Source organism: Mustelus asterias, chromosome 22, assembly GCF_964213995.1.
Source record: "Mustelus asterias chromosome 22, sMusAst1.hap1.1, whole genome shotgun sequence".
Taxonomy (NCBI): domain Eukaryota; kingdom Metazoa; phylum Chordata; class Chondrichthyes; order Carcharhiniformes; family Triakidae; genus Mustelus; species Mustelus asterias.
Window position 1 is genome coordinate 2,858,485 of NC_135822.1, and position 21,081 is coordinate 2,879,565.

At 44.1% G+C, this 21,081-nt stretch overlaps 1 protein-coding gene across 1 annotated transcript in view; it reads right to left on the reverse strand.

Moving 5' to 3' along the window:
* The window catches only part of gabrd (gamma-aminobutyric acid type A receptor subunit delta), a 57,392-nt gene that overhangs the window by 9,185 nt on the left and 27,126 nt on the right, over positions 1-21,081 (reverse strand). The window contains exons 2-6 of the mRNA XM_078238627.1: positions 13,994-14,106; positions 11,470-11,537; positions 3,680-3,900; positions 2,694-2,776; positions 1,742-1,879 (exon numbers count right to left, since the gene is read on the reverse strand). Coding sequence (XP_078094753.1) covers positions 1,742-1,879; positions 2,694-2,776; positions 3,680-3,900; positions 11,470-11,537; positions 13,994-14,106 — 623 coding nt within the window. The remainder of the gene's footprint in view (positions 1-1,741; positions 1,880-2,693; positions 2,777-3,679; positions 3,901-11,469; positions 11,538-13,993; positions 14,107-21,081) is intronic.

Genomic DNA, 21,081 nt, shown 5'->3' on the forward strand with positions numbered 1-21,081 from the left:
CATTTCCACAAACAACAGAGGAGCACCAGAGAACAACTTCAATCCATGGAGCGATACTTCAGCCGTGGTTGTGCCTTCAGGAGAAAATCGGGAAACAGAGAGAGGATAAAAGGAGAAAAATTCCTTTCACACAAATGTAGTCAAATGTCCTCCATATTTCCAAAGAAAGCATGAATGCCAGAGAGAAAATTTAAATTCAAAAGCACGTTTAGTGGTTCCAAATCTACTCAGATGTGTGATTTTAACGCACATTTGCCGACTCCTGTGATAATAACTCCCAATTTATAAGAAGAAAATAAGTCAAAGAAGTTCAGATGTAGGGCCTGATTTTACCATTGCGTCGCGCCCGTTTTCAGGCACAAAAACGAGGTAAAGTCGGGCGTGAGGTGAACAGCACGCTCCCGCATCCGCGCAGACTCCCACTTTACCAAGGCCCAAACATAGCCGCGATCGGCACTGCGCCCAAAACGGGCGCAACGTCAATATAAATGCATTTGCATGCATTTAAATTGACTTAGTGAGCTGGACGCCCAAACTTATTGGCACTTCTCCCTTTACCATCGCATTCGCCCGTCCAGATTCAACACGAAACAGACATACTCGGCAAGGGTCTGTTTCAGGTGCTCCAGCTTCTGAAGAGATAAGTTCTGAGCTTCCAATAGCTCTCTAACTCAGATCAGTGATGGTGGGGGGGGGCGGGGGGGGGGGGGCGGGGGGGGGGGGGGTAGGCAGGCCAGATCATTCTCTGGTGAGGGGAGGTGGAAGGAGGAGGGAGGCCAGATCATTCTCTGGTGGGGGTGGGGGGGGAGGAGGGAGGCCAGATTGTTCTCAGGTGGTGGGGGGGGGGGCATCTGCCGCCACATGGCAAGCGATCGGTGGGGGGGGAAGGTGTTAGGGGGTCATGATCGGTCTGGGTGGTAGGAGGGTCGGTGAATAAGGGGGACAGTTATGTTGTGGAGGTGGGGTGATGTCTGTGGGGGCCATCGCTCCCGGGCCACTTTATCCGGCCTGGGAGCAATTTGACAGGAGCGATTTTCAAATTGTTTTTTACTGCGCATGCGCGGTTCACAGCTCCAATCGGAGCAGCATTTTGGGTGTGATAAGCCCCGCCCACAGCGCGATTCAGACCTGCAATTCTGTTTTCAGGCTGAGTGCATGTGGGGGCGCCGGGGAGCAGGTTTCCAAGTCGGATCTGAATCACACCCAGATTCAGCCCTTAGAATGAAAATGGTAAAATAGGGTCCATAGAGTTGACTAAGGTCATCCCACAGCTGGATAAACTTTGGATACAGATTTATAAATTGGGAGTTATTATCACAGAATATATGTTAAAAACACAAAAAACCTTTCATATTATAAGTGCTGAAGTCCATCCTGTGAGGAAAGGTCACATGAGAAAACAACTCAGGTAAGTGGCTATGCTATTGGGTATTATTGTAATGCCAGTCTCTGACAGCAGCTTTGTTGCAATCTTATTCTGTAAAGGTGTCTGATGTTCCTGACCCTCATACCCCGAATAGCTACAGAAAACACATTGAACATTTACAGAATTTCTCCCTTTCAGTCACTGTGTCACAATTAGACTGCAACATTAATTATAATTACTGTCCCTCTCATCCAATTCCAAAGACCATAAAGAATTGCTCAGACATTGGCCATTGTCCCAGAAGGTGCTAGCACTCACAGATACATGTTCATTATTCTCCTTCACCCATCATATTTTACCAAATTTGATGCTTACCTGATTTGAAATTTGTCATCTCTGTGACGAAATAATAGTTGGTTATTGTATACTGAGCCAACTGAATTTGGTCCAGTCCATGTATCTGATCCTGATTGTCCGACCAATTATAGACAATATCATCAGCCGAATAGCCATCTGAAAGAATAAACATCAAATCAGTTAGAATGTAACACTTGTAGAAATACCATCAACGAATCTTTGACTTCCTTGTGCAACTCTGAATATTTCTCATCTGTGCGCAACTGATTTAACCAACAGAACCTGTGCATTACTTCAACCCCACTCTTTATCACACATTCTGTTCCCAAACTATCAGTAACCACCCTCAAGAGTATTAGGAACCAACATTCACTTTATAATGGGCTCTGTCTATCTCGCTTCTCCTGAGGGTGGAAAGGGTAGCCCGTAACATTCTTACCCTGTCCTCAGTTAACTGGTTAGCCTCTGATGCAGTGACAAAGATATACAAATGTAAAAGAGCTGTCCCAACAGTTAAGGAGCAGAAGTGTGCGAGGAATTTGCATCACAATCATATCATCCTCAAATAACATGCTTTTATGGTGCATTTTTGTCAGACAAATCCAATAAAAAGTTATTGTATCCACTGATAACTTGGCACTCACCCACCCATGTCCTCCTAGCACCCACTTTTGGGATTGGGGACAGGCTCCAACTCCACCCACTGACCTTGCAGAGAAAAGCTTACAATTAGGGGTACCTTTTTAAAATGAGACAAGCCCCCTTGATGGCCAAAATCTGCCCCTAACTCTCAACCGCACCCTACACTAATCTTCCAACACATTCCTCATTAACCCTCAGTACAGCTTCACTAAACCTCTCACCAACCCTTCTACAGTTCACCAATATTACACAGCTCCCACAGGTAGTGATGCAGAGCGAGATTAACTCAGAAGAGGGCACTTAGTGCTTGGTAATAAAATAAACTCACAACTTTCCAGATCCAGCATGCATTCCTGCTCATCCATTGGGTATTTGGTGAGATCCATGTCACAAGCAATTGTGGAAGTAATTCTGGCAAAGACAAAGCAATCCGGGGTTAGACTGATGATTCTAACCTGTGATTCATTCTGAGTAATTCCATGGGACATATGCTTATAAATTTGAGTCCACCACATGTCGAATATCACACTGCAGATGTCATGTTGCAAAGTGTCAAAGTACAAAGTCAATTTATGCTGGGTCTTTCTGACCCAAAACTGTAAGTTTCCAAGCAACCGCCTGTCTGTTAACCTTCCACACAACGTGCAACTGAACTCAGAATGTTCTGTATAGGCAACAGTTAGATTATATGGACAGGTCAGTTTAAATGCAACTGCACCCTGGCAGCAGAATATGATGTGGAGATGCCGGCATTGGACTGGGGTGGTGACAGTAAGAAGTCTCTCAACACCAGGTTAAAGTCCAACAGCTTTATGTGGCATCACGAGCTTTCGGAGCGCTGCTCCGAGTCCTGGACTCACCAAATGAAGGAGCAGTGCTCCAAAAGCTCGTGATTCCAAATAAACCTGTTGGACTTTAACCTGGTGTTGTGAGACTACTTACTGAGCAGAATAATGAGTTAGTCGAAAACATGATAAAAGATTCCTGTTGTTATAAAATGGTCAATCATCCTATTTACCATGACAAGGCTAAGGGAGGTGTCCAAATTGTTCATAAATTCCTGGAATTTATAGTCTGCAAACAGAACATTGGCGAATAGGTTCCACACAGAAGCAGTCTTTTTACAAGTCAGTTAAGACTCCGTCACTGGAAACACATCAGAACCTCCAGGATAGAATCGGCAGAATGATCAGGGAAAGGTACTCAATGTGCTAGCAGCACAGATTCACAAAATTATCCACACCAGTACTCTGATTCTAAAGCTATACACATATCCATTCGGTACTAACTGCTGAAAGATACATCTAATCCCACCTGATGCTGTATAATATGACTCCATCTGGCTGAAGCCGGATAAGTTTGTTTTCCACTGTAACATCGTGAAACCAAGCTGACTTTGCATTCACTATGTATGTGTCTGGTAACCACAGCTTATCCACAAACCGACTGTCCAATCCCAGGGTCTTGTTAGTGCGATTATAAGACAACCGTTCATCTTTCCAGATTTGCCGTAGGAAAACTGTCATTGTATAATCCTGACAAAGGCAACAGTAGAAACACAGGAATGTCAATTCTCCGGGTAATAGTTTGATCCTCTCAGACATTCACATCAACAAATTTATCTTTATTTATAACAATAATTTCACACAATCCTTTTGCAAATCCCTTATTGGGTTGTTGAAAAGGACAAAACAGATCATTGGTGAACAAATTAAACAGTACATTGGCCTTTATAAATCGGAGTATCGGAGTATCGAGTATAAAAGTTGGAGTGTTATGGTAAGGTTATATAAGGCATTGGTGAGGCCGAATTTGGAGTATTGTGTACAGTTTTGGTCACCTAGTTACAGGAAGGATGTAAATAAGATTGAAAGAGTGCAGAGAAGGTTCACAAGGATGTTGCCGGGACTTGAGAAGCTGAGTTACAGAGAGAGATTGAATAGGTTGGGACTTTATTCCCTGGAGCGTAGAAGATTGAGGGGAGATTTGATAGAGGTGTATAAGATTTTGATGGGTATAGATAGAGTGAATGCAAGCAGGCTTTTTCCGCTGAGGCTAGGGGAGAAAAAAACCAGAGGGCATGGGTTAAGGGTGAAAGGAGAAAAGTTTAAAGGGAATATTAGGGGGGGGCTTCTTCACGCAGAGAGTGGTGGGAGTGTGGAATGAGCTGCCGGATAAGGTGGTAAATGCGGGGTCACTTTTAACATTTAAGAAAAACTTGGACGGGTTCATGGATGAAAGGGGTGTGGAGGGATATGGTCCAAGTGCAGGTCAGTGGGACTAGGCATAAAATGGTTCGGCACAGACAAGAAGGGCCAAAAGGCCTGTTTCTGAGCTGTAATTTTCTATGGTTCTATGGTTCTAAACATAGAATCCCTACAGTGCAGGATGCATTCAGCCCATTGAGTCCGCACCGACCACAATCCCACACAGGCCCTATTCCTGTAACTGCACATATTTACCCTGCTAATCTTTGACGCTAGGGTCAATTTATCATGGCCAATCCACTTAACCCACACATCTTAGAATCTTAGAAACCCTACAGTACAGAAAGAGGCCATTCGGCCCATCGAGTCTGCACCAACCACAATCCCACCCAGGCCCCACCCCCATATCCCTACATATTTACCCACTAATCCCTCTAATCTACACATCCCAGGACACTAAGGGCAATTTTAGCATGGCCAATCAACCTAACCCGCACATCTTTGGACTGTGGGAGGAAACAGCAGCACCCGGAGGAAACCCACACAGACATGAGGAGAATGTGCAAACTCCACACAGACAGTGACCCAAGCCAGAAATCGAATCCAGGTCCCTGGAGCTGTGAAGCAGCAGTGCTAACCACTGTGCTACCGTGCTGCCTATCTTTGGACTTTGGGAGGAAACCCAGAGAACCCAAAGTCCAGTCGTTACAAGACTGGATGTATTCCATTGTTTGATGGAGATTTTCCTCTTCAACCTGGGACCATTTCAGAAACTTGATAGTAAAATGTTAATTTTTATATACCTGTCTGATCCTGTCTGGTTCCAGGCTGGAGTAAAGCTTTTCCTGGATCCAGCATGAAGCCCCCCGGTGGGGCAAGGAAGGGGGATTGTATTGTGCTGTGGTTGGGTTCATTTTTGAAAGGCTACGTTGACCCTAGTTATGCTGGACATCAGTAAGGTGCTAACATTACTAGAATCCAATGGTACCATGGAAATATTGATAGCATAATGTACATAATTGGAGAAGCCAGTGGCTTAGTGGGTAGCTCTCTCGTCTGGATTCAAGTCTCACTCCAGGGCTTGAGCACAAAATCAAGGCTGCCACCAATGCAGGACTGACAGAGTGCTGCACGGTTGGAGGTACTGCCTTTCCCGAGAGACTGAGGCTTCACCTGCCGTTTTGGGTGGATGTGGAAGATCCCATGGCACTATTTCGTTGAATTGCAGGGGAGTTACCCCAATGTCCTGGTCAATATTTATCCCTCAATCAACATCAGAAAAGAGCTTGCACTGTACAAATTGGCTGCCACATTTCCTATTTTACAACAGTGACCATTCTTCAAAACTACTTCCTTGGATCTAAAGCTTTCTGTGACAACTGGTGGATGGGAAAAGTGCTACATCGATGCAATTCGTTTTTTCTTATTTGGTTTTGACTTCTTTTGAATGGACACCTCTGATGCCCAGGGGAAAACCACAACAGGAGATGATTATGTGGCCAGAAATAGACAAAAAGGGCTGGATTCTCCAACCTCACTCGCAGCCGGGATTCTCCAGTTTCGCTGCCGGGAATGGAGATTTGTCTGAGCACCAAATTCCCCGTCCTCGCCGGCAGCAGCAGTGGGTGCGAACAGCCGGAGAAGTCAGCCAAAGTTTCAGTGGGATAGGTTCCCATCGCATTTTCTACTGCTGTTCTACCAGAAAATTGATGGAATTTGAGGAAGATCTTCCCCGCACAATAGTTGTTTGAATCATTAGCTATCTGTAAAGGTTTTTGAAACACGGGTGAACCTATGTTGGTATTGTTTACTGAATAGAACCTACTTTGAACAGAATTTTCTAAACAAGGTCACTACGGCAGTTACCTCAGTGTCATAACTGCATTGTAGCAAAAATACAAAACGCTGGAAACACTCATCAGGTCAGGCGGTTCCTGCGGAGAAACAATTTTGTTCCCAATTTCACAGTGTCATGTGTTATTTTCAAAGAATCTTCTAATGTTCGTTTACATCATGCAATATTTTGTCTCCTGAAATTCAATCTCGTCTCAGTGACACTTTTGCCACGTACTGAAATTAGTCTGGATTGATTGGAGGATCACAGAATTTTCTGATGAGCATTTGATCAGCTTGAATATCCGCTCTTATTCAGGACAAATTCAGATCTTTCCAAATGATTTAGAAGGTGCAGAATTCAAACCAATTTGGATTTAGTGTTTGATTCTCTGTTTATCAAGAAACTCAATATGGCAATTAATTTAATAAATAAAAGCAAATTACTGCAGATGCTGGGATCTGAAACCAGATCAGCTTTGACAAAGGGTCATCTGGACTCGAAACACCAGTTCTTTTCTCCCCCTCTAGATGCTGCCAGACCTGCTGAGATTTTCCAGCATTTTCTCTTTTGGTTTATGGCACTTAATTTTCTTAGGGTTGATATGTGTTACCACTTTAGCCTGCAACCCTGAGGGATTCTTTAACCGAACAACTGGCACTGCCAAACACATACTCAACACAAGAGCAAAGTGACATTGTTCTCTCATTATCTTTTCCAATATTACATAGAATTATTCACATATCGCCGCTGCAGATTAAGACATCAGCATCAGTATGAAGTTCTGCCTGAAATCGACTAATATCACAGCAGGGAGTCTGATGAAAGATGCTCCTTGTGTGCCTCTGAGTCACTGAACTGAAACCTACACTACTGATCTCACAGCACAAGTGTTGTCATTGGCTGAATGGCAGAGCTCAGAGTGGGAACAGATTGGGGCTTGAGTTTTAAAGTATGCTTTGTTGATGAACATAAATTGAAAACCTTCCTAACCAATGATGTGGAGATGTTGGCGTTGGACTGGGGTGGACACAGTAAGAAGGCACCAGGTTAAAGCCCAACAGGTTTATTTGGAATTTTGATAAAGGGGCAGCGTTCCGAAAGCTTGTGATTCCAAATAAACCTGGTGTTGTGAGACATTTTATTGTTCCTAACCAATGTCTCCATACCATCTACAGAAGCAAGTAAATTAAATTAACTTTCATTTAAGAAAAAAGTTTTTAATGTTTGGTTTACATTTCAGAAATTTCTGGATAGCCCTTTCAAAAAGTTACTGCCTGGTCCATAGGGCTTGTTTGCATTGTGCCGCCATGCTGCCCACAATGGCCCACACTGCTGCCTCACAGGGACCCGGGTTCAATTCCAGCCTTGGGTGACACTCTGTGTGGAATTTGCACGTTCTCCCCGTCTCTGTGTGGGTTTCCTCCGGGCACTCCGGTTTCCTCCCACACTCCACAGAGATGTGCAGGTTAGGTGAATTGGCCATGCTAAATTGCCCCTTAGTGTCCCAAGATGTGTAGGTTGGATGATTGGTAAATGTGTGGGGTTACAGGGATAGGGCGGGAGAGGGGCCCTGGGTAAGAGACACTGCCAGCGAGTAGTGCAGATTCGAGGGGCTGAATGGCCTCTTCTGCATTGTCGGGATTCTATAATTTGTAGCACTCTTGCCTCTGGGGAGAAGGTTACGGGTTCCCCAGTTACCCAGGCCCCAAGTTCTGGAAACACCTCACTTCACCTCTCTGCACCTTGTCCTTCTCCTTTAAGGGATGTCTTAAAACCGATTTCTTTGACTAAGTTTTGGTCATCAGACCCAATATCACCTTTTGTCGCTTGGTGTTATATTCAGTTTTATAACACTCCTGTGAAGCACTTTGGGAAGTTTAATTATGTTAACAGCTTCTAGTTAGTTATGCTCTTCCCCAGAAAAGGAAATGTTGGCAAATCAATGGCAGAGTGTTGGTTCCTGCGGGAAAACCGGTGGCGTTTCCCTCCAGATATTACTACACTGTCACAAAAAAAACCCAGCTGGGTATGTTTCACGCTGTCAGGATGAGGGGTGAGGCCTCAACACTCCAGCAAAGCTCGGTGGCACTGAGACTGGGTGCCATGTTTAAAAAGCACCCGATCAAAGCAAATGTAACCATCCCCACCCCTCCACGGAGGTCTCGGGGCTCCCCTCCAACCCCCCTACATCAGAGCCGCATTCACCCCTGGCAATCAGAGTCCATATACACCCCTCACCCCCCCCCCCCCTCCCACCCACACAGTCAATGTTGGCACCCCTGCCCACCCCCCCCCCCCCAAAAAACCAGCAATGACCGGCACCTCAGCTCCCTCATCTGCTCCCCCACAAATAAATGAATCCCCCTCCCCCATGAGGCTCCCACTGGGTCCGCCCTTGGTACAGGTTGGCACTACCAGGTTGGCGTGGCACCATGGTCCCTACCTATAGATAGGGTTAGATAATGGAACTAGCTGGGTAGCTCTTTTGGGAGCCAGTGCAGACACAATGGGCTGAATGGCCTCCTTCTGTGCTGTAAAATTCTATGATGGGGTGGATATTGTATTGATGGGGGGGGGGGGGGGGGGGGGAGGGGTGGTCTGTCTCTTCATTTTGAGATCAGGACGCCCCCGATCTCTGTGGTCCCAGCCCTGTTGGCATGTTTAGGCCCCACCCCACCTCAAGAATGATGGCACAAAACAGGCCCCCTCCTATTTGTTTACGAAAAGTATCAGAAGATCTGGAGAGAAACACACTGGTTTTCAATGAGAACCTGAGACTTTATTTGAAAACTTCTGCTCAATGTCTGTTGCAGCTATAACCCTCACCACTGACCTCCCCGGAAATCCTGCTGAGTTCAAAAACACCACAGAATAAATATAGCCCTTGACCACAAAGACCAATAGCTCGGTGTTTAGATTCACACAGGTACACCCGGTAACTTCAGGAGAGGGATAAAGCTAATGTCCTATCAAAACTAAGAAAGAACTTGCAATGAGTAGCACCTTTCCTGGCCTCAGTACATCTCACAGCCAATGAACAGGGTTCCGTCACCATTGTTTGGTAGGTATATGGCTGCCAATTTACTTTGAATCATAGAATCCCTACCGTGCAAGAGGAGGCCATTCGGCCCATCGAGTCTGCACCAATCACAATCCCACCCAGGCCCTATTCCCGTAACCAAGTCATATTTACCCTACTAATCCCCCTGACACTGGAGTTAATTTAGCATGGCCAATCAACCTAACCTGCACATCTTTGGAGGAAACCAGAGCACTCAGAGGAAACCCATGCAGTCACGGGGAGAATGTGCAAACTCCACATAGACAGTGACCCGAGGCCAGAATTGAACCCGGGTCCCTGGTGCTGTGAGGCAGCAGTGCGAACCACTGTGCCGTCCCTTGGACTGATGTTTTAAGCGGCATCTGAATCTAATTAATATGCGCGATTAACTTGACTCTAAATAAGGCAGAACACAAAGATGGAAAAGATAATGAGAGAATTAGGCAGCCATTATCACTTTCATAGACAAAATGTCACACAGAAGCAGATGAGATAAAGGACTGGATAATTTGCTTCCGTGCTTTGATGGGTAAATGTTGACCAGGACACCAGAAACACCATTGTCTATTACTCAAATTAAAGTATGTGCACAGATGTCAGCAAATCCGTCCGAAAGTAATGATGGAATCATTGGGCTGGAAGCAGCTGTATCATCAATCTGCCTTATTACATTGCCATTTTTAAAAAAAAGCAAGACCTAAAGATGGGGACAAGCAGAGCTCTATCAGTTATTCATTTCAGAGCTGACAATTTCAATGAAGCTCTCTGGGTTCTCATTCCTGTCTCCAGAAATTGAAAAATTAGCTGCTAGCCATTGTCTTAAAGAAAAAAGCACATTGTCATGTATATATATATATATATATATATATAATGTCCGTTAATCAAAACCATACAGAATACCAGTCGACAGTCTGTATAAAACTTACTTTAAAACTTTCACAAAGGAGCACATTATGGCAAGAGGGATGTTTTAAAGTTTATTTATTAGTGTCACAAGTAGGCTTACATTAACACTGCAATGAAGTTACTGTGAAAATCCCCTAGTCGCCACACTCCGGCGCCTGTTCGGGTACACTGAGGGAAAATTTAGCACGGCCAATGCACCTAACCAGCACATCTTTCAGACTGTGGGAGGAAACCAGAGCACCCGGAGGAAACCCACGCAGACATGGGGAGAAAGTGCAAATTCCGCACAGACAGTGACCCAAGCTGGGAATCAAACCTGGGTGCCTGGCGCTGTAAGGCAACAGTGCTAACCACTGTGCCACCCTTGCCGAGAAAATATTTATATGGCTTCCCTATTGGAGTTGAAACCTTTAACAATGCATCATATCAAAAATTGGGACAGAAAGTAGGGCGAGTTCCAGACACGTTTAAGTTCATTACCTGGCACTTGTATTGGAAAGTAAGGGCAGCACGGTGGCTCCACGTTTCCTCCCACAGTCTGAAGACGTGTTGGTTAGGTGGATTGGCCATGCTAAATTGTCCCTTAGTGTCCCAAGATGTGTAGGTTAGGGGCATTAGCAGGGTAAATATGTGGGGTTACAGGAATAGGGCCTGGGTGGGATGCTCTGTCAGAGAGTTGATGCAGACTAGATGGGCCAAATGGCCTACTTCTGCACAGTAGGGATTCTATGAAAGTGATAATGGCTGCCTGGTTCTCTCATTATCTTTTCCATCTTTGCGTTCTGCCTGATTTAGAATGTAGTTAATAGTGCATATTAATTAGATTCAGATGCAGCTTAAAGCATCAGTCCACCCACCATGGTATACCATAATGTTAATGCGGGGTTTTAAAAATTTTTGTTTCCTGTTGTCTCTTTGGCAACAAAGGTTTTGTTTGACAAGGACTGGGCGTGTACTCACCCAGAGCTATTGTATTGCAGTCTAGAGTTCATTTTGTTAAGCTGCAGGCAACATATCAGCCAATGAACAGAACTAAAACAGAATTTAAGCATCATGTGTACACCCTTTTGAACAAGGAAAGAGCAAACAGTACCATATTAGCTTCCGATATATGGTCAATACTGGCAACTTCTATAGCCAAGGCCACGTTCAAAGGAGGCCCTGTATAATCAAAAGTACAAAATTAAACAAAGTTCTTGTAAGGAAAATATCCATCTTTGATTAAATTGATGTTATGGCATAGCAGAAACTTTTATCTCATTTTAGCTCACAAATCATCTTATAATAATATTGCAGTCAGCTGGATGCAGATGAATATTCAGGATAATTAAATTAAACGTACACATGGACATGGGTAATAATTTCTAAATGGTAATTTCTGTCTGAACTATAGCAATTAGATTAGTCCGATCATTAACAATTTTGGCTTGGGGCTACAATGGATAATGTTTGAATGAATCCAATGTCAATATTTGAATGAATCCAGTGTTGCTAGTTCACGATACTTCTCCAGGTTAATGGGTGATTTTATAGGCACAATTTCCTTTTTGGTTTGCTGTATTTTTCTTCATCTTCTCCCTTCATCTCCCAAGGTGCTGGCATGTGCTGGGGTAGCAGTGATAGATGTTTGCCACTCTGTCTCTTGGCCTAGTGCTCATTCTTTGTGTGTCAGCCAGGGCAGTGAGAGCCTCCTGGATTTTCTTCATGGAAATGGATATTGGAGATGAGCCAATAATGTCCCCATCCGATGAGCATACACAGAAACATGGGTCAGTTGTTAGCCCCTGCTCTGCTATTACATAATGACTGATCAGTATCTCAACTCTACTTACCCACTTTTGCTCTATAACTTGCTACCTAATAAAATCTATTGCAATCCAGTCTTGAAAATTCCAATTTACCTGATATCCAGCCTTTTGTATTGATTGGCTGGCCATTAGACACCAAACCTGATTTGCCTCATCATTGGCTGCCAAATACACATCCCGAAACAATCAAATACCATGAAATTTCCATGTCTAATGAAGTTGCAATCTAGACCCACCCAAACTATGAAGCACTGCTCACATCATTTTGTGTCACACCATTTTAAATTTATTTGCCATTTCCAATAAGTTTCTTTTGCCGCTAAGTGGATCTCTGTGCAACAACCTCAGTTTTCCTGCCGTCTCCTCCTCGGTAAGGGTTTAGGAAACCATACCTATCTGCCTCATCATCTTTCCAATTGTCCATATAAGGAATTGCCCAATCTCTGCACTGCTCTCCCATTTGAGATTGGGAACTGAGATTAGGAGTCAAGAGGATTGAGATCCATTATCAACAGAAGCACAAACACAGTAAATGGATCAGCTGCCTATTTATACCTGCCAGAAAATCATATGGGTGCTTAACAGTTGACTAATCTATATTGTTTTATTGGTAAAGTTCAGGAGGCTTTGCACATAAGAGCAGATTCATTTCCTACCATCTCATATAAGTGAACAGATACAATTCCCCAATAACTGATAGACAAGTCAGTGTGGAATTGAACTTTACCTGGTAAAGTGGTTCTAGACTGAGGGCGAGATTCTCTGGCCTCCCTTTAACGTTTTCCTTCGCTGGCCGGGGATTTTCTGGTTGTGCTGGCCGGGGATTCTCTGGTCCTGCCACTGTCAATGGGATTTCCCGTTGAATCCACCCCACATCACCGGGAAACCCGCGGCAGGGAGTGCACTGCCGGTGGGACCAGAGAATCACGCCTGCATGAACGGCTGGAAAATTCCGGCCTTAATCTCTCGACTGCATTGCGCTGTTTAAACTCATTTGGAGACACTGGGCAGGATTTTACAGTCCCGCTGCAGCGTGTCTTTCCCCCTGGTGGATGTGGCGAGCCATTTAAATCTCCATTCAGTTCTGCGGAACCGTAAAATCCCACCCAGGCTGGAGGGGCTGTAAAATCCTGGCACTGATCACTGGCCAAGGAAGGGCATGGTTCAATCAGGGTTCCTTCTCCTGATTGCGAGAGTGACTTTGAACGAAAGTGCAGTTGCATTGCAGTTAAAGGAGAACATAATTGCTGCGATGTGCTGTCACATTACCAACTTCAGGAGAAGCAGAAAGAAAACAAACACGCAGCTGAGTTCATAATAGCTCCCAAAGCTTCCAGTTCAAAAGTGTTAAAATGATGCAGATAGCAATTGTGTATAATTACACCTACTACTGGTGAAAACGTCCAAGTGCCTTATTCAGCGCTGTATTGTTCCCAGCTGCTTGAGATTTCCACAACAGTTGCTGATTTATTTTCTTCATATTGTAATGATGTTTATCTTGCTAAATAGTCCAATATGTGAAGCACACTGGATGGGGGTAACTTTAATAATCAGTGCAGTCAGTGAAAAGCTTCCCCACTTGCAACACAAATTGGAAATTCAGGTATACATTGCCTGTGATTTTCTGATGATTAATGATCGGAAAATTATGGGTTGTGCAAGCTCAGACTTCCAACTTGTGCCAGGTTTCTGTCAGCAGAGATTTCTCAGTAAATTACCCACATTTTAAGTGCCTGTACATAATTTTTCGGTGGATTAGTACCATCTCTGGTACAATTATTTTACTTGTCTTTGTCTTGTGAGACTTACCTCCTATTCCCGGTCGGAAGTTCCGAGCGTATCCCTTCATTAAATCGTCCAGGTTTGGTAACCAGGAAATTTCTATATCCGTGCTTATATATTCCTCAAGGTCAGTCATTGCCCTGTTTTTGTAAAGAAAATCTTTAAGGTTACAGAGTAAATGCAACTGCAAAGCAAGAATATGATAAAACGCAACCGACATTCCACTCATCTGATCAGGTAGCAGGTAGTTAAGTAGGGTCTTAGCTTCTGGGCTGCACTGAGCAAGCTGATTTCATTGAAGTAGGGACATTACTGCTGCCCCTAGGGTTTCTGAGATATAGAAGGGAAATTGAGTCAGAGTTCCCATTCTTGCTCTTTTGATTTGATTTATTATTGTCACATGTATTAACATACAGTGAAAAGTATTGTTTCTTGCACGCTATACAGACAAAGCATACCGTTCATAGAGAAGGAAACAAGAGAGTGCAGAATGTAGTGTTACAGTCATAGCTAGGGTGTAGAGAAAGATCAACTTAATGCAAGGTAGGTCATTCAAAAGTCTGACGGGAAGAAGCTGTTCTCGAGTCGGTTGGTGCGTGACCTCAGGCTTTTGTATCTTTTTTCTGACAGAAGAAGGTGGAAGAGAGAGAATGTCCGTGGTGCGAGGGGTCCTTATTAATTATGCTGGCTGTTTTGCCGAGGCAGTGGGAAGTGTAGACAGAGTCAATGGATGGGAGGCTGGTTTGCGTGGTGGATTGGGCTACATTCATGACCTTTTGTAGTTCCTTGCGGTCTTGGGCAGAGCAGGAGCCCATACCAAGCTGTGATACAACCAGAAAGAATGCTTTCTATGGTGCATCTGTAAAAGTTGGTGAGAGTCGTAGCTGACATGCAAAATTTCCTTAGTCTTCTGGGAAAGTAGAGGCGCTGCTCTCAACCTTGTTTTCAATGCACTTGCAGATAGCAAGTCAAGACTAAGCTGCCACCATATAATACGTGCTGAAAATATGACTATTTATCTGAAACAGAGAATGATTACAGTGCAGAAGGAGGTCATTCAGCCCACTGGGCTGGTGTTAGCCATCTCGAGAGCAATTTTGCCAATCCCACTCCCTTACCCTTTCCCCGTACACCTGCAAATTTTTCCCACCTGGTGCAAAGCCAATTCCCTCCTGAAACCTACAATTGAATCTGCCGCCAAGACATTCTCAAGTAGCGCATGTAACCCTCGGCACACTTCCAACATCTGTCTGGAAATGAAGAGGAGTAAGTCTGCTGACCAAACTGAAGGTCTATCGAGCAATAGTCTTGCCCACTCTGCCCTACACTCGAACAGTGAGCCAGTGTCACCTCGAGAAACTTGGCCACTTTCACTTGTGCTGCCTTCAGAAACTTCTGAAGATCAGGTGATAGGAGCAAATGCAAGACACTGAGAAGCTCACTCGAGCTGGAGTGCCAAACAAAAGAACAAAGAACAAAGAAAATTACAGCACAGGAACAGGCCCTTCGGCCCACCAAGCCTGCACCGACCATGCTGCCTGACTTAACTAAAACCCCCTACGCTTCTGGGGACCATATCCCTCTATTCTTATCTCATTCATGTACTTGTCAAGACGCCCCTTAAAAGTCACTACTGTATCCGCTTCCACTACCTCCCCCGAAACATCTACCATATTGAGACAGGTGCAACTGAGTAAGGTTCATCATGTAGCCAGAATGCCCAACATTCACAAAAGCAAATTTTCTATGAAGTGTTTGAGTCTGGGGTGTGCTCTCATTGGCAATCAATGGAAGTGCTACAAGGACATTCTGAAGGGTTCATTTAAGAGTTTTGACATTGACTTTGGGAGACGCTCGTCCGGGATCGCTGCAGCTCCTTCAAAAGCAAGCGCGTATCAGAGGCAGAGAGAAAACGCAAGGAGAGGAATCCTCAAACCAGCAACTCATCCAAATCTCGAATGGATCTTGTCCTGTTTACAGCAAAAGTTTACAGCAGGTCATTCTTAGCAGTCACCTACAGTCTCACCGGAACCCCACCAAACTCGCCAGAGACAAGCATGGACATCTTCACCTTAAAGAGATGTTAGGGACAAGATCAGAAACCCTAAGGTATATTATGAAGTTAGCCTAGACTCCAACTTAATTTGATTTTAGCGATTTTTTTGTTAGTGCCACAAATAGGCTTACATTAACATTGAAACATAGAAACATAGAAGATAGGAGCAGGAGGAGGCCATTCGGCCCTTCGAGCGTGCTCCACCATTCATCACGATCATGGCTGATGGTCCAACTTAATAGCCTAATCCTGCTTTTATCCAAAACCTTTGATCCCATTTGCTCCAAGTGCTATATCCAGCCGTCTCTTGACTACATTCAATGTTTTGGCATCAACTACTTCCTGTGGTAATGAATTCCACAGGCTTCTATGGGTGAAGAAATGTCTCCTCATCTCTATCCTAAATGATCTACCCTGAATCCTCAGACTGTGACCCCTGATTCTGGACTCCCCCACCATCGGGAATATCCTCCCTGCATCTACCCTGTCTAGTCCTGTTAGAATTTTATAAGTCTCTATGAGATCCCCCTCATTCATCTGAACTCCAGCGAAAACAGTCCTAACTTAGTCATTCTCTCCCCATACATCAGTCCCGCCATCCCCGGAAGCTGCCTGGTAAACCTTCGCTGCACTCCCTCAAGAGCAAGAACATCCTTCCTCAGAAAAGGAGACCAAAACTGCACACAATATTCTCGGCTGTATAATTGCAAAAACACATCCCTGCTCCTGTACTCGAAACTTCTCACAATGAAGGCCAACATGCCATTTGCCTTCTTTACCGCCTCCTACACCTGCATGCTTGCCTTCAGCGACTGGTGGACAAGGACACCCAGGTCCCGCTGCACACTCCCCTCTCCCAATTTACACCCATTCAGGTAATAATCTGTCTTCTTGTTTTTACTTCCAAAGTGAATAACCTCACATTTATCCAAATTATCCTGTACCTGCCATTGATTAGCCCACTCACCCAACTTGTCCAGATCATTCTGAAGGATCTCTGCATCCTCGCCACAGTTCACCCTCCCACCCAACTTGAGATGTTACATTTTGTTCCCTCATCCAAATCATTAATATATATTGTGAATAGCTGGGGTCCCAGCACCGATCCCTGTGGCACCCCACTAGTTACTGCCTGCCAATTTGAAAAGCACCCATTAATTCCTACTCTTTGTTTCCTCTCACCAGTTTTCTGTCCACCTCAATACACTTCCCCCAATCCCATGCGTTTTAATCTTGCACAATAATCTCTTTTGTGGGACTTTGTCAAACGCTTTCTGAAAGTCCAAATATACCACATTGACTGGTTCCCCCTTGTCAACTCTACTAGTTACATCTTCAAAGAATTCCAACAGATTTGTCGAGCATGATTTCCCCTTCATAAATCCATGCTGACTCTGTCTGATCCTGCCACTGCTTTCTAAATGTGCTGCTATAAAGTCCTTGATAATGGATTAACACTGCAATGAAGTTACTATGAAAATGCCCTAGTCGCCACTCTCCGGTGCCTGTTCGGGAACACTGAGGGAGAATTTAGTATGGCCAATGCACCTAACCAGCACACCTCTCGGACTGTGGGAGGAAACTGGAGCACCCGGAGGAACCCAAGTAGATACAGGGAGAACTTGCCTCCGCACAGACAGTGACTCAAACTGGGAATTGAACCTGGGTCCCTGGCACTGTGAGGCAGCAGTGCTAACCACTGTGCCACCCCATTCGTGTGAGCATAAGATATTTTGCTCCAGGTGTGATTCTACTGATCCACTATGTAATTTTAATTTTACAAAAACTTTATTTAAGAACACAGTTAGAGTGTAACAATATTACCGTTATCAATTAACATACTTGAACATAACAAAGTATAATTCTTAACAGCTAACCAGCACAATAGTTCCAATTTAAGCAATATCCGCATAGACATACATCCTTCTTCAGAATCAATCAGCACCAAAAACAGATATACTCAAGAGAATGCTAGATTTCCAGCCTTTTAACCCCTCTGGACAGATACAAAAATACACCTGTCTTCTGACTCCCATACAACAGTTTCCAGAGAAGGATATATCCCCAAACAGCAGAACTTCTGAGAAAGAGATCTAGTTCCTGGCAGATCCCAGTCTCCAGACTTCAGGGAGAGAAAGAGCTACTTCTCTATACAGCTTCCAAGCAGCAAGTGAACTGGGCTTCTCTCTGTGAGCCTAGCCCCACCCAGTCACCTGTCAAAGCCTAATCAAGCCCCACTCTGAAAAAACCCAGGGGGAAACACTAAAATAGTCCAGATTTTTAAAAAATAGCAATTAAGATCAATTATGCTGCTGCAGTAACAACAGTAGCTGCCGGATGCAGACAAAATGGCACCAATAATAAAACCAATCCTGCACAAGAAAAATGACCCAAATACATTTCTTAAAGGCACAATTTTGTCACAGGTCACACATTCCAGGATCTAACCATTTGCTGAGTAAAAAGGTTTTTCCTCATGTCATCTCTGGTCATTTTAGTAATCCCACTGCCTCAGCAAAGCATAATTAAGGACCCCACGCACCCCGGACATTCTCTCTTCTACCTTCTTCCATCGGGAAAAAGATACAAAAGTCTGAGGTCACGTACCAACCGACTCAAGAACAGCTTCTTCCCTGCTGCTGTCAGACTTTTGAATGGACCGACCTTGCATTAAGTTGATCTTTCTCTACACCCTAGCTATGACTGTAACACTACATTCTGCACTCTCTCGTTTCCTTCTCTATGAATGGTATATTTTGTCTATATAGCGCGCAAGAAACAATACTTTTCACTGTATGTTAATACATGTGACAATAATAAATCAAATAATTACTTTAAATCTATGCTCTCTGCTTTTCAACCCTCCTGCCAATATGTTTCTCTGTGTAACAGAGACTGGCAAGGTATATATTAGTTCCAGAGGGAAACATCTGATCTGGAGACAATAAAAGATAATTTGACATTCCTGGAGACTGTACCTCTTTAATTGCTGCCGTAACGATCCTATTTCTAAACAAATAAACGGCGAGTTTTGCTCTTTAAGATGATGATAAGCAATGGGGATAGGGTTAGTAAATTCCAATTAGTAAACCCTGACTCTGCGGCCAGGCATATTTGAAAATAAATAGAGGCATCAAAAAGGCAACCTACTTTCAGGAGATAGGAGAAGGTTGTAAAGTACAGGGGCACACAGGGAAAGGAATTCTGCCTCAGGATGATTCTATTTAGGTTAAGTGAGATGGTGCATAGCATGCATCCTCTTATTTTAACATGAAGTTAGAACCCATTGATTGAGCAATGAGATTCTGATTCTAACTATTGCTCTGTACATTCATCCTACTTTAAAATAAAGCAGGTTATGGCTCAAGCCAAACTTTGGTTCATTTAGTTAAATTTGGTCTACATTCAGAGCAGTTGAAGAAATCCACTTTCAAAAGACACAAATATTTGGTCTCGATTGCAAAGCAATTTCATAGTTACTCTCCTGGGTCACAATATCTGACAAGTAAATACCCATGGGATCAACACCCATAAAAGATCTCTCATAAGAACACAAGAACTAGGAGCAGGAGTAGGCCATCTGGCCCCTCGGGCCTGCTCCACCATTCAATAAGATCATGGCTGATCTTTTTGTGGACTCAGCTCCACTTACCCGCCCGCTCACCATAACCCTTAGTTCCTTTACTGTTCAAAAATTTATCCATCCTTGCCTTAAAAACATTCAATGAGGTAGCCTCAACTGCTTCACTGGGCAGGAAATTCCACAGATTCACAACCCTTGTGTGAAGAAGTTCCTCCTCAACTCAGTCCTAAATCTGCTTCCCCTTATTTTGAGGCTATGCCCCCTAGTTCTAATTTCACCCGCCAGTGGAAACAACTTCCCTGCTTCTATCTTATCCATTTCCTTCATAATCTTATATGTTTCTATAAGATCTCCCCTCACTCTTCTGAATTCCAATGAGTATAGCCCCAATCTACTCAGTCTCTCCTCATAAGCCAACCCTCTCAACTCCGGAATCAACCTAGTAAATCTCCTCTGCACCTCCTTTCTCAAGTAAGGAGCCAAAACTGTACACAGCACTCCAGGTGTGGCCTCACCAGCACCTTATACAGCTGCAATCTAGCTGTTTTTAAATTCCATCCCTCTAGCAATGAAGGACAAAATTCCATTTGCCTTCTTAATTACCTGCTGCACCTGCAAACCAACTCCTTGAGATTCCTGCACAAGGACACCCAGGTCCCTCTGCACAGCAGCATGCTGCAATTTTTTACCATTGCACTAAATTATCTATATCCCTTTGCAGACTTTCAGCGTCCTCTGCACATTTTGCTCTTCCATCCATCTTAGTGTCATCTACGAATTTTGACACACTACATTTGGTCCCCAACTCCAAATCATCTATGTAAATCGTAAACAATTGCGGTCCCAACACAGATCCCTGAGGCACACCACTAGCTACTGATCGCCAACCAGAAAAACACCCATTTACCCCCACTTTTTGCTTTCTGTTAGTGAACCAATCCTCTATCCATGCTAATACATTACCCGTAACACTGCGCACCTTTATCTTATGTAGCAGTCTTTGGTGCGGCATCTTGTCAAATGCCTTCTGGAAATCCAGATACACCACACCCACAGGTTCCCCATTGTCCACTGCACATGTAATATTCTCAAAGAATTTCACCAAATTAGTCAAACATGACCTTCCGTTCATGAACCCATGCTGCGTCTTACCAATGGGACAATTTATATCCAGATGTCTCGCTATTTCTTCCTTGATGATAGATTCAAGCATTTTCCCTACTACAGAAGTTAAGCTAACCGGCCTATAGTTACCTGCCTTTTGTCTACCTCCTTTTTTAAACAGTGGCGTCACATTTGCTCTTTTCCAATCTGCAGGAACCACCCCAGAGTCCAGCGAATTTTGGTAAATCACCACTAGTGCATTTGCTATTTCTCCTGCCATCTCTTTTAGTATCCTGGGATGCATTCCATCAGGACCAGGAGACTTGTCTACCTTTAGCCCCATTAACTTGCCCAACACCACCTCTTTCGTGA